Source organism: Bombina bombina, chromosome 6, assembly GCF_027579735.1.
Source record: "Bombina bombina isolate aBomBom1 chromosome 6, aBomBom1.pri, whole genome shotgun sequence".
Classification (NCBI taxonomy): domain Eukaryota; kingdom Metazoa; phylum Chordata; class Amphibia; order Anura; family Bombinatoridae; genus Bombina; species Bombina bombina.
The window spans coordinates 866,145,606-866,160,730 of record NC_069504.1 but is presented as its reverse complement, the minus strand read 5'-3'; the positions used below and the strand labels follow the sequence as shown (position 1 = coordinate 866,160,730).

The 15,125-nt window shown below is 37.9% G+C and overlaps 1 protein-coding gene across 1 annotated transcript; it reads left to right on the top strand.

The window, feature by feature from the left end:
* Positions 1–919: 919 nt before the first annotated feature.
* On the top strand, positions 920–7,716 carry LOC128664716 (zona pellucida sperm-binding protein 3-like). The gene is made up of 8 exons (XM_053719523.1): positions 920–1,093; positions 5,817–5,935; positions 6,138–6,241; positions 6,313–6,490; positions 6,562–6,682; positions 6,771–6,862; positions 7,085–7,215; positions 7,499–7,716. Exons 1-8 carry the CDS (start codon positions 935–937, stop codon positions 7,714–7,716), a joined length of 1,122 nt encoding a protein of 373 aa, XP_053575498.1. The 5' UTR covers positions 920–934.
* The last annotated feature ends 7,409 nt before the right edge of the window (positions 7,717–15,125 follow it).

The following is a 15,125-nucleotide window of genomic DNA, read 5'->3' as shown; positions in this document are numbered from 1 at the left end:
TTTTCTGTACTTCGGAGCTGCATAATTGAAAAGAAAAAAACAAACAAGTAGAGGCCCTGTGTAATGTGTTGGGGCCTAGGAATAAAAGCAGGAATTGTATTAGATCTCTAAGCTTCTAATAAGATACATTTAATTTATTAGCCCAGATTAGTCCCAACAGAGATATCCTGCAACCCTGGCAGGTTTGTAGCCTTAAAGGGACACTGTACCAAAAAATGTTTTTTCGTGATTCAAATTGAGCATGAAATTTTAAGCAACTTTCTAATTTACTCCTATTATCAAATTTTCTTCATTCTCTTAGTATCTTTATTTGAAATGCAAGAATGTAAGTTTAGATGCCCATTTTTGGTGAACAACCTGGGTTGTCCTTGCTGATTGGTGGATAAATTCATCCACCAATAAAAAAGTGCTGTCCGGAGTTTTGAACTAAAAAAAAAAGCTTAGATGTCTTCTTTTTCAAATAAAGATAGCAAGAGAACGAAGAAAAATTGATAATAGGAGTAAATTAGAAAGTTGCTTAAAATTGCACACTCTATCTGAATTACAAAAGAAAATTTTTGGGTTCAGTGTCCCTTTAAGGATTGTAATTTCATGATCAGGTGTGTGTGATTGCCTGCCCCAGGTGGAACCTAAAATCAGTTGGAGGGAGGGGTATAAATATTTCTTCCCCAGATCCTTTCCATGTGCTTTTTCTTCTGTAGTCAGAATGGGTTTTTGGGGGAAGCTGAGCTGGCTGTGTCTGGTGGTTATGGTAGTTAGAGTAACTTGCCAGGGGAATTTCCCTTCTCACAGATGGAGTCAAGGGGAGACTTTGAGGCGTCAGTCTGGGGTTGGAGTTGCTCAGGGATATGACAGGTGGTATCCTCAGGGTGTTGGTCAATCTAGACAGCTGCCTCAGAACCAGCCTATCAGTGTGCAATGTCAGGAGGACAGTATGGTGGTCACAGTGCAGAGGGATCTGTATGGAATTGGGAAGATAGTGAAGGCCTCAGACCTTACTTTAGGAACCCAGAGTTGCCAGCCTAGTGCCCAGAGTACAAATCTAATAGTGGTTTTCCAGAATGGTCTCCAAGAATGTGGGAACAGCTTGCAGGTAAGGAGCTGAGGAGCTCTTAACTATCCTAAACTTAGATGTGTGTGGAATTAAATTTTGCTTCTGCTTTTTAGAATAAAATTTTGATCTTAACGGGACATTAAACCCAAAAATTATTTAATGATTCAGATAGAGGACAACCTATTTTTTTTTAAAAACTATCCAATTTACTTCTATTTGTTTTTCATTCTCATGTTGTTCTTTGTTGAAGAGATACCTAGGTAGTGTGCACATGCCTGAAGCACTACACAACAGGAAATGGTGCTGCCATCTAGTGCCCCTGCTAATGTATAACTGCTGCTATATAGTGCTGCAGATATGTGCACACTCTTGAGCTTACATTTCTGTGTTTCCACAAAGGATAACAAGAAAACTAGAAAATTTGATAATAGAAGTTAGAAAAGAAAGTTGTTTAAAAGTCTATGGCTTTTTTTCTAAATCATAAAGGGGAAAAAAAATTGGGTTTTATGTCCCTTTAATCATACAGAATGTCCATACCCAGCTTAGCCATTCATCTACTTACACTGTGTTAAATATTGACTGTCCTGACACTAAAATCTCTATATAGAATCATTCCTACTTCTCCCTTTAAAGGGACAGTAAAGACCACATTACACTTTTGATTCGGGTAGTGCATGCATTTTAAATAACTTTCCAATTTACTTCTATTGTCACATCTGCTTTGCTCATCTTTTGTTGCAGCACAAATTTAGTTAGCCTGAAAGCTTAGGAGTGTGCACATGTTAGCAGTCTATGGCAGCATTATTTGCTACAATGTATAACATTGCTATAAACACTGCTGCCAGATAAAATACACATGCACGCTCCTGAGCTCACATAGAGATTACTCTTTATCACAGGATACCAATAAAACTAATCAATTGATAAAAGTAAATTTAAAGATCTTCATACAAACCTGAGCTTAAATACACATTTGGAGTGCACCCAGCAAGACCAAATAGCTTTAACAAAACAGGACTGGTGCACATCCACGTAAAAATAGACAACTTTAAAAATGCTGTTGACGGCCATGTATGACTAAAATCCCAATTTGATTATTAAAACTTTTGTTTTTTGTTTTTTCCTCCTATATGAATACACGCCATGTCCTTTATTTTATAAAAAATAAACTTGGCTGCTCTCAAAACATTAGTGAGCTGCACTTAGAAGTTAAAAAAAAAAAAAAAAAGCAAATAAAGAATTTTACTATGGGCCTATTGTGAACTTCTCATGTAGAAAATAGGAAATCTTAAAGGGACAGTCTACACCAGAACTTTTATGGTTTTAAAAGATAGATAATCCCCTTTATTACCCATTCCCCAGTTTTGCATAACCAACAGTTATATTTATATACTTTTTACCTCTGTGATTATCTTGTATCTAAGCCTTTGCAAACTGCCCCTTTATTTCAGTTCTTTTGACAGACTTGCAGTTTAGCCAATCAGTGCCTGCTCCCAGATAACTTCACGAGCACAGTGTTATCTATATGAAATACGTGAACTAACACCCTCTAGTGGTGAAAAACTTAAAATGCATTCTGAAAAGAGGTGGCCTTCAAGGTCTAAGAAATTAGCATATGAACCTCCTAGGTTAAGCTTTCAACTAAGAATACCAAGAGAACAAAGCAAAATTGGTGATAAAAGTAAATTGGAAAATTGTTTAAAATGACATGCCCTATCTGAATCAGGAACGTTTATTTTGGCCTAAACTGTCCCTTTGATCATATAAAGACAGCAGTTTTCCTCATAATAGGAAACCCTTAAAGGGGCAAGAAACAGTTTCTTATAAGATTCCGATAACCTACAATATTAAACAACTTTCCAATTTACTTTTTTCAAATTTGCTTCATTCTTGTTATCCTTTGTTTAAGCAGCAATTCACTACTGGGAGCTAGCTGGACATATCAAGTGAGCCAATCACCAAAGACAAATGTGTGCAGCTACCTGCCAGTATTGTAGGATATGTACATTATTTTTCAACAATGGAGAATAAGGCACATTTCTAAATAGAAGTAAATTTAAGTCTTAGCATTACATGCGCTATCTGAATATTAAGTGAACCAAAAAAAGAGAGAAAGTGATAGGAGATAAAGCGCAAAAATGCTTAAACCTCTAAATGTATGTCTCTATGAGAGGCAAATAATAGCTAGCAATGTATTTCATCTTCTAATAATAAAGCAGACTTTAGAAAAATATGGCCAAATATAATATATATAGCCAGAGAGATTATTTTGTATCCTATACATGTAACAGAATATAATATATGAAGGACAATTAAAAGTGGCAGGATAAAAATGAAGTTAATGTGTTAAAAAATTAAAATTTCCTAAGTAAATAGCAACTACATTTTATAAACATTGGGGCAGAGCAAGGGTCGGCCAACCTGGTAACTAAGAAATTTAGGGTACCCCGTTTAAAAAGAGGATAAACTCTCTAACGATCAGTAGCGGATATTGTATACGTAGTCCCAGTGGAGTATTAAACCTTGGTGGGAATCTGATTGGAAAACATAAAAAAAAATTTCTCTCTAAATATCCATCTTCTATAACTTGGCGTGTTAAATGTGAAAACGTTAGTCTTTGGTGTGAAAGATGTAAAAGTTGGTACTTACTGTGCCTCGAGCTTACCCCGCAGACTGGTCCTGGAACCTATCAGTCATTTTCCTTGTAACTCCTGTTAAGAAGTTATGGGTCTGTGTTCCAAACTGATCCTTTTCTGCTGTTCCTTGGCTCTGCGGTCCTGAGTGTGCTCACTGAGGTCAGAGCTTTCAGTAAGTTTAAACAGTTTGTCAGCGGTTGTGAGCGTAAGTGGCTGTCAATTCCAGCGGTTCTCACACTGATTCCTGGTATCTCCAGATCTCCATGGTATGTTGTTGGGTGGCAATCGGCATACCACAGATTCCTATTACAACAATAAGAAGATAACTTTTTCACATTTAACAAACACTCCAAGTTATAGAAGATGGATATTTAGAGAGACTGATTTATGTTTTCCAATCAGATTCCCACCAAGGTTTAATACTCCACTGGGACTACATATACGATATCCGCTACTGATCATTAGATGGGTTTTTTTTTAACGGGGTACCCTAAATTTCTTAGTTTACCGGGTCGGCCGACCCTTGCTCTGCCCCAATGTTTATAAAATTTAGTTGCTATTTACTTAGGAAATTTTAATTATTTTAACGCATTAAATTCATTTTTATCCTGTCACTTTCAGTTGTCCCTCAATATATTTTATTCTGTTACCTGTATAAAATACAAAATCTATCTGGCTATATATTTGTTTTGGCCAGATTTTTCTAAAGTCTGCTTTAGTATTAGAAATACATTGCTAGCTATTTCCCTCTCATAGAGGCATACATTTAGAGGTTTAAGCATTTTTGTGCTTTATCTCCCATCACCTATTGGTTCACTTAATATTGATATTTGAAGGGGGGGAATATCACAGGAGATTCAGCTTACCTATTCAAATTAGCAGCGCAAGAAACATTTTACCCTGCTATCTGAATATTGCAAGTTTTATTTTTACTTTCCTGTCCTTTTAAGTTTACTGAAATTGCATGGAATGTGTAGCAATTGGGAAATACTTAGCAACGCACTGCCTGATTTCATAAAGGGCCATAATACCCAAATGTTTAAACACTTGAAAGTGATGCAGTATAGCTGTAAAAAGCTGACTAAAAAATATCACCTGAACATCTCTATGTAAAATATTTTACCTCAAAAGTTTCTCAGTAGCCACATCCCATTGTAAAAGACTTCTAAGCAGCAATTCAGTATGTCTGTTCCGGGACAGCCAAAGGGTTGAACCTCGTGCACTCATGTTATTTTCCCTATTCAGTGTAAGGAAGTTTACAATGAATTATGAGATCACAGTAAAAGTTCATGACCTCAGCACTGCTGATTGGCTGCTGTTCATTTCTTTTTTACCTGCAGCTGAGTAACTTTTTACACAGAACTTACTCTGCTGAGCTGAGGAAATTGTAAAAAGCTGACAGGAAAATATCACCTGAGCATCTCCATGTAAAAGAAGATTTTACCTCAGTTATACTGCATCAGTTTCAAGTGATTTAGCATATGCGTACTATGTCCCTTTAAAGATGAGAACTAGGTGTCTTCTGCATAAGGTCAATTGTTGAACTGCAAGGGAATGGATTTAATTGTAAATGTATCAAATTATTTTCTAACAGTGTTCCCTCTAAGCTCAGTTTTTTTTATGAGGCGAGCAGTGAAAAAGTTAAGGGAACCACACCTTGCAGTCTGCATTCACAAGTGTTTGCTAATTGTTCTTTTTCACTAGTGGGCCGTTCACATAACTGATCATGCATGGTCAGGTCACAAACAGTGTTCCCTCCAAGAACTATAGTCACTGAGAATAAAAGGAAGATCTAACTTTTTAAATAACTGACTTCATTCTGCTTGCAGGTAACATAACCCATTTAAAGGGACGGACAGTATACAACAATTTTCATATAACTGCATGTAATACACTACTATAAAGAATATACATATACTTGCCTAATTTACCATATAAAACATACTTGGAAGCTCCCAATGTAGCACTGGTTAGGCTGGGAGACCCGCTGAGAAATCAGGAAGTACAAGATAGTATCAAACAGTGCAAAATCATTTATTTATGGTTAACTTTCAAATTGCATGTAACTCTTAGTTGCCATATCTAGTTACTATATCACTGACAATAAAGTTTTTAATTCTTCTCAGATGACACCTGAATTCATGGTCTACAGCACAAATTTGAACTACAACCCCACTCCATCTGGCTATTCTCCTATCGTAAGAACCAATGCTGCTTCCGTCTTAATCCAATGTTATTATCCACGGTGAGTCTTCATTTTCCTTTTCCTAGAACAGGTTTACCCAACACTATGGAAATAGAGATCCCAAAGTCTTAGGTCTCCATCCCTAAATGAAAAGTGCTCAACTCCTGTTAAAATACTCTTCCCCAATAAGTGGTGGATACACATTACACAACCCTGCACTAGACACTTCTTATTTAGAAATATTTTTTTATTTTTTTTCTAGACATGGCAATGTGAGCAGCAATGCCATCAAACCAACATGGATGCCTTACAGCTCTACTATTTCTGCAGAAGAGAGATTAGTGTTCTCTTTAAATCTCATGAACGGTATGTAAGTTTGTACTCCCTGAAGAAAGGGTGTTAGAATTCTGTATGTAATACTTTGTGCTCTTCATCAGATGACTGGAGTGCTCCAAGAACCTCTACAGTCTTCCGACTGGGTGACGTCTTCCATATTGAAGCCTCTGTTGCTTCTGGCAACCATGTGCCTATGACAGTGTTTATTGATAGTTGTGTGGCCACATTAAATCCCAATGCCAACTCTGATCCCAGCTATGAAATAATATCTCTTAATGGGTGAGTCTTAACAGCTAGTAATGCTGGGCACTGGCATATTTATTATACTTATTGTAAATCCTCAATTACAGGTGCTTGATGGATGGGAAAGAGGCAGATTCCACATCTGCCTTCATGTCCCCAAGGCCCCAGCCAGACAAACTCCAGTTCACAGTTGATGCTTTTAGATTTACTGGGAGAGATGTATCCACTGTAAGTAATGCGTTAAATGAAATATTGGTCTCATAAATTATCTCACACTATATAATTTTGAGTCTAAGTTTTTCAATCTGTTTCCTAGATCTACATCACTTGCAACCTAAAAGCTGCAGCAGCTACCCAGCTTCCAGATCCTGTGAACAAGGCTTGTTCATTCAGCAAAACCAGCAATAGGTAAGTAGCCTAGAAGCGGTTTGGGAAACCTCTTTCTTAATAAAAGCACTCCTTTTTATACTTTGTGGAATAGGTTAAAGGATTCTAGTACAACTAGACCACTATTTGTTTGGTCCTGTGAGTGCGGCAAAAAGCCTAGCGGAGAACTAGCATTTTTTTGTTTCCATAATCCTTTAACACAGGTCACTAACATAGCCTTAATGACTGAATTTGTCTTCACAGTTGGTCCCCTCTTGAAGGTATCAATGACATCTGTAGATGCTGTGACACTGGGAACTGTGTGGCATCTCCTAGTCAGAGCAGGAGGGTTAACCAGTATAATCGAGGTAGAGGAAAGAGGCAAGCTGGACATGGTAGGTTTGTCATGTTAATGCTGTTCAGTTGCCTAGAATAACTGAGTGGTTCTTTGTACCCATACCTCACTATAATCTGGAGTAAATTATGCCAATATAAAACAATTAAGCAGAATTAATTTTAAAGTGTCACATAAATCTAGATAACTACATAGTTACGAACACAGATATTTAAACTGCCTGATTATCTAAAGTCCACAACAATGCAATCTTGAGTAAACTAACAGTACAGCATAGTTTTAGGTGTATAGTGCAAAGCCTTTAATCTGTTTATCTATTACAGGTACTTTTGTAGAGCAAGAACAAACCTTGGCCATTCTGGGACCTTTACTGGTAATTGGACCGGACCAAAACAAAGCACTGGCAGTGACCCAGAATCTGGATTCATTGGAGTTCTGGGTGTGGGTGGCAGTAGGTTCTCTGAGTCTTGTTGTATTGGTGGTTTGTGCTGCTGTGATGGGGAAACGTGTAGTTGAGAAACATATCCTGCTGGCTGAATAAAACCTTTTTGAATATAAAATGTTTCATGTTGATGCCATTTTAGATCTAGTAACAATCTAGCAATTTGTTGCAATGCATTATCTTCTGGAGATTACCGAGTCTTGATGAAATATTTTCAATATGGAGGATTCTCTTAAATTAAACTATTCCATGGGTTTTAACTCATACATGGGGAATCAATGGCTAAACATTTTAAGAATTTAGTAGACTAAACTTTACTCTGATGCAAAATAAAATCTGATTCACCAGTAGAATAGGATATAAAATGTACAATATATTTTCATATGAAGGTAAAATAGTCATTGAAGTTTTGCTACTCTATGCAAATTCTCTCCACCCTCTACATTTTATCACTCTTAATCATGATCAACAGATACACTTTTTTTTTTTTTTTTTTTTTTTTTTTGTCATGTGCAACCTACCTAATGCTCTGTTCAACACTGCTTTCAATTACTCTTGTAACCTCCTCCCCTGATACTTTAAAAACCATTTAAGTGTATTAAAGTTAAGGTTTGTAATTTCCCTGTCCTAACTTTCCCTCCCTCAATGCTCAACACTTGATTTGTTCATGTCCAGGTCCATATGTGCTGACAACAACCAGTTAACTAGGTCTGCTCAGACACCAGTGGAGACCCTCATACTTTCACATCAAGGTCAAAGGCAGGTGTAAGGGTAAACAGATGGGGTGGGGGGGGGGGTCAAAACTTGACCAGTGAAAAGAACCCGAACTTGATACAAGTTGCCAACCTCTGGAGTGACATGGCTGGGTGAGAAGTACATGGTGTAGTGGTGTATTGCTTATTAAATCAATCCAGTATTCAGAACTAACAGAATGGTGCTGCTGAGGGCCATTGCTGACAGAAATTGTAAGTGACCACTCAATGTGTAGTTATGATTTGGCTGAAGAGACTTAATTTGAAAAATAAAGTGGCTTCTTTCTAATTTAAGAAACTTGAATTTTGCTAAGGAAGGGAAACTATTCCTAGCAATAGTTTTTACTATTGATTAATTGTAATTAAACATTAATACCACCTCACCAACATTTGAGGTGCCCTTATTTGGGTCTGGATAAATCCTGGTCACTTTACTGACAAGATGCATATCTGTAGCTGCCTTTGCTACTTTATAATGTCAAATATGGAGCGGCCGAGGCAGCAGATCCTATTTAACATACGCGCCATTGGTAATTGTTCTTAATACATAGAGATTAGTTTATATTATTTGCATACCTAGTATCGGACCAAGTAGAAACCCTGATCATTTTTGATTCTAGAATGATACCTAAAACCACCAGCCCCCAACCCTTATGCTATAAGGATGACATTATATATTTTGACATGGTATAGCCCTATTACTCTGTGCACTATTCTATTAAAAACGCAAAACTGTTCCTGATGTATTAGAATTGGAAATTCCCCCTATGCAATATGTATAGCTTTGCCGTAACATCCCTACTACCTGGGTTTAGAGAACGTTTCATATACGTTTGAAATCTAACCTTCCCTTAAGAAACCCTCTGGATATTATTAGTTTACAGTTGATAATTCTACTTTTAAAAGGACACTGAACCCAATTTTTTTTTTTCTTTTGTGATTGAGAAATAACATGTTATTTTAAAGGGACATTAAACCCAAAAAAATTATTTTGTGATTAAAACAGAGCATACGATTTTTAAAAAGTTTCCAATTTAATTCTCATGTTCATCTTTGTTGAAGAGATACCTAGGTAGTCAGCGTGCACATGCCTGAAGCACTACATGACAGGAAATAGTGCTGCCACCTAGTGCTCTTGCTAATGTATAAAATTTTTGCAAAACTGCTGCTATATAGTGCTGCAGACACGTGCACACTCATGAGCTTACATTTCTGCTTTAACAAAGGATAAAAAGAAAACAAAACATTTGATAATAGAAGTAAATTAGAAAGTTGTTTAAAATTGTATGTTCTATCTAAATCATGAAATAAAAAATTTGGGTTTTATGTCCTTTTAAGCAACTTTCTAATTTGCTCCTGTTTATTTGAAAAAGAAGACTTCTAAGTTAAGGAGCCAGACAATTTTTGGTTCAGCCCCTGGACAGCACTTGTTTATTGGTGGGTGAATTTATCCACCAATCAGCAAGAACAACCTAGATTGTTCACCAAAAATGGGCTGGCATCTAAACTTGCATTCTTTTTCAAATAAAGATACCAAGAGAATGAAGAAAATGTGATAATAGGAGTAAATTAGAAAGTTGCTTAAAATTGCATGCTCTATCTGAATCACGAAAGAAAAAAATTTGGGTTCAGTGTCCCTTTAATATATCCTCAATGGTAGCCATATAAAAATTAACATATTTTTTTTTAGAACCCTATGAGTTGTCTTATTAATTGAGTTATATATCAAAGTTGGTTACACATCGTTCAAAGAAATCTAAACAGAGGTTGTTTCAAAATAAATTAAACAAGATTCACCAGTTGGGACCCAAGAGTGGTTCCTTCATGATTCAGTCCCCCTACTGTAACTTGGCATCATATATGTTAATGTGAGGTCCAAGAATGGCTTTGTGATTTTTTTTTTTAAAAGTAGGGTCATAGCTTCTTTGGCAAGAGATGTATATATATCAATGTCATATGTCACAAACCTGTAATGTCAATGGTTTTCCTTTGACTTATAGCAGTTGTAAGTTTTGAAAGCTTTTTATTTTCTCCTAATCTCCTTTATTGTCTACAGTGTATTGACATTTATTTTGTTTATGCGTTGAACTGAACCTCAATAATAATAAAAAAACACAACAAAGAGAAAATAATAGTGTTGGCTATGCAAAAGAGGGTAATAAAGGGATTAACTATCAGAATCAATACGGCTACTGAAAAGAAAAATGGATCCGAATGCACAAGTCTTATTTTTTTTTTAACAATAAAAATGTTGGTGTAGTCTGTCCCTTTTCAGATCACGGAAATAGTGTTAGTTGCTGTATAAATGTCAGTTGTATTCTAAACCTGGATTTGCAAACACTACAAAGGGGATGCGGGAGGAATTCATCAAACTTGTGTAATCTTGGCCTTTTAAGTCTTAATTGTCTGTGTAGACACCAGGGACTAAAGGAAAAGAACATCTGTATATTTTATTGAGCACATACTATTTTGGATGACAAAGGAACATACAGAAAGGTGGGAATATGGAATATGAGAAACAAAACATTTCTTAGTGTTGCATCAGCAGTTATGTTTCATTTGAGAGTAGTGTGGGTCTCATTGTCCAGGTCCCAACACCGCTACCAGCAATACAATGGTTTTTATTTATTAATATTTTTTTGAGGAAATGAACAATACACTCATGGATTTTACATACAAAGAGAGGTTACAAGTAGTAATTGAAAAAGCCTTTTTTTTTTTTCTTGCATATAATACAGACTCCTCAGGTTTGTCCCCATTTATAATGCTAGGACCTCTCATGTGCCCTATAGTCTGATATATATAAAAGTGTGGGGGTGATCTGTTATAAACTTAGAAATATACATTTTAAAGGTGAAGAAAAAAAGAAAAGGGTGAGGGGTAAGGATAGAAAAAAGGTCAGGGAATGGAGAAGGCCACGACGGAACTCCCAGTCCTCACTCTAAAGCTTAACATATTTGAAAGGGTATATCTCCTACATCTTTCTTTTATAGATCGTGAAGGTATAGTTGAGGGTTTATGATGAACATGCTTATTTTTTCTTTGCCTATTGGAGGGCAGGTGGGGATAGATATACATGATGAAAGCAACTGTCATTGCTCGCTCTTCCCCATTGAGATATGCAAAACAATGATCAGGCGGCTTTAGAGAGTTAATCGTCAAAAGTGATATAAAGCATGCGTGTATAGGGCACCTTAAGAAATGTATAGTGCGGTATATTGAAAATGCTAAGGTCCTCTCTGCTAACCACCGGGCAGGCATGGATTTTGCAGCTAGTTATGGGTGTTGGCTGAGACATATACCTGTGTATTTCTGATGGCCATGTTATTCAGAAGAGGGACCGGCAACTACAGCCAACAGTGGGAAGAGAGTGAATAGGGGTGAAATATTACAACTGTTCTACCGCCCTGCCTGAGGGGTAGTGATATGACCAACTGTGATAGTCTAGCCGAGCTACTTGACAACCTGTTTCAATAACACATTAATTAACTTATGAACCATATATTATACATAATCATATATTCATAATAGATAGAGAGGTGGGGTAACTCATTAATCAATTGATGATGACCCTCCCCCGGCCGTTGGCTGCGGGAAGGCAAACCATATGCAAGTCTCATGAGCTCTCAGTATAAGTAGTGTTATTATTAACAGTGGGTACTTCTATAGATTAATACAGAGTGTGTTAGGGGTTAAGAAATATGACTCTAAATTAGAAACATCAACATTATAAACATTAATAAAATTATAATTAAAACATTATGTGTTGTTCAGCTGCCGCAACCTGTAAACAATAGTGGATATGACAGTTTTCATGCTATAAAGCTAACGGTGCAGCACTGTGTCATGAGAAAAAGCCTGAGCAGAAAAACAGCTTTTATGGGGCTGATTGCTTTCTACACAAAGTCTCTGTTTGCCTATGCACATACCAGCCGGTGTCCTGTATAAGAGCAGTCCTGTGTCGATAGTCAGCCCAAGGGGGAGCACCCCAAATATTCCCAGCCAGGGCAGCACATGAGGAGGCTAGAGAGTCCTGTGTTGCGCCCCATTCTTTGGCATATGTAATGGTCGGGAGATTGTTATACTTAGAAAAGTATCCTTTAAACATATAGGCAAGGCTTGGCACAGGCTTGGAGAGTCTCTTATCAGGTGTGTATGCCTTTCCCATGTTTACTTTCAGTGATCTTACTTCGCCCCACAAACCATATCTTGCCTCACGGTAGATACTGTGTTCCTCAGTGAGGCCCCTGTGGCGATCATTAGCGGTTTGGAAATTTATCTGCTTTCCTCTCTCATCCTCCCAGAGGCCCCCCATGAACCTCCTCAAGGCTTCTCCTTGCACCGTGCGATCCGCTTTCTGATTTAGCGTGTTCTTTATGCCGATAGTCTCCTCATTAGCAGCTTTGCTATCTGTAATGCGCCTCTCCTCTGCGTTTTCCTCCAAACAGGTACACGATATCCCCGCCGGCACCTTTTCTTTCTGAGTCGCATCCCGCCACGGAGGCTCTGCTGTAGTAATCGAGGTGATATCAGTGGTTTCAAGCGGTGCAGCATTAGGGAAGCAATAGTTTAGTAGAAAGTCATACGGGGCTTTGTCTATTAGTCTTTGGCACATTTCTTCAAATTTAGACATGCGGCTATTTATTTCTGCCTGCATTTCCATTTCCCATGCAGCTGCCATTTTGACCCACCGAGTATTTGCGAGTATGTGCGATGTATCTCCTTCTCCTTGCGTTCCTCCCTGCTATAGCAGAAGATGAGTGAGTATGGTGTCGAGCAGACTAGATGTCCAGATGCGACAAATACCCTGCGATTGCCGAGGGGGGTATTGCTAACTATTATGGGCCACCGCCCTAGGCCTCTGTTGTCTTTTCCCGGTCTCCGGTTTCAAGAATACAGCATAAATTGAGTTGTATAGTGCCTTGCCCTATGAGGCTTCACTCTAGTGAGCAAAGGTTGTGGAAATGCTGTAGAATTTCCCCCTTTATCGTTCCCGGTTGATGTTAAGACACGCCCGTTTTTATTTATTTTTTATAGCCGGCTTAGCTATAACATGCAGTCACATAATTATAAAGAAAAATGCTGCTGAGAAAAATCAGGGCCAGCAGCCACCTAAAAAAAATCACCCCTTTATTGCCATCTGCCTCTTGCAGCAGTATCACTGGCCAGTTGTGCAACTCGCACCCACAGAAGAGCTAATTATTTTTTTTTAATTTTTTTTTTTCAGTTAAAAAAACAGTTTATAAATGGTTTATAATTTTGCTGGGGACTGCAGTGCACTATATTATATCTGAGGACTTTTTATATAACTTTTATTTTTTTTTATATAATTTTTATTAAGGTTCAGTTCAAGGCTTACAGGTATTAAACGTCAACACATATTAGACAACATAGTAAAAATGGTTACATGACTGCTATCTGGTACATCAACAATGTAGCATGAAGTACCGCACTCACTGCACAGCCAGGAACAGGTTCACCAAACCCAGCATCGATACAAAGAAATCAAATTGTTCCAGCTGGTGCAAAAAATGACTTTTATTTGTGCAAAACAGGGATCAGTAAGCAACGTTTCAGGCCCAAACTTGGCCCTTATATACATAATGTGGCGTTATAGTTGGTGAACTGAGATAGAAGGAGACCACTCATGGGTCTCAAATGATGAACCTTTTTTCATATTTATAGAATAGTAGATAACAATATATAGCAATCATTATATCACATGAGATTATATTTGACTATATGCCTTCTAACTAGGAAAACTATAAGGCCACTCTTGGACCTCACATTGTCCCAAACAGAAAATACAGCAGTATAGAAGGCAATCAGAATCAGGAAGAGACCTCTTTTGGATCTCAAATTATGAATCAACAGTTTCTTATTTTTGTACTATAGAGCAAGCTCTTATATCAGTTATAAATGTGATATATACACAGAAGAGCTAATTTATGAGCAAGTCGAAGGAAGGTGATGTAGCCTTAAAATTATTTTTTGGTCAAAAGCTACACATTTTTGGTGGCAAAGCTAAAAGCAGCAGAAGTAGTATTGCCAATGTCACTCCTGTCTCAACTGTCAGTGCGTCCATCGCTACCTCTGCCAGATTCCCCCACTAAGATCTGGATTTGTACAGATCTTAGTGTGGTGATCTTTCACTAGATTTAATACGCTATTAAAAGATCCAAACGGCATAAATATAGGGGCGGAGCCTGGCCACGCAGGTGAAGGGCGGAGCCTGGCCACGCAGGTGAATGGCCGCTTGTGTGTGAAGCTCCGGCACCGGGACTACTCCTTTTGCGCACTATCTAAGGGTTACAGACCTCTACCAAAAAAAAAATACTGTGCAGATTGTGGACAAAGATCTGCCCGGCAAAGGTGGAGGTGACCGAAAGATCCGACATGGGCACTTGAGCAGAACCGTCACAACGCTAAAAGCTGTCACCGATACCTAAGGGCATCGCCATATGGTAAGAACAGACACACTGACTACACCGGGACAATAAGCGCTGCTAAAGCCTAAATACCAGGCATACTAACTCTGACGGCCGTCAAACCTTGCGGCAGCTGCTTACTAAAGACGATCACATTAAAGTATCGCCGCCATTACGGCCTAGCTAAAGGGTGATACTGCAGTGTTTGGAGCGGAGGCAGGCTCACTCACAATGGAGCGTTCAAGCCTCTTAATAACTGAAGCAAGTCCCCCTACATTGAACGATGTGTAGAGAATGCACCCCACAATCCGGTCACAGGAAAATGCAG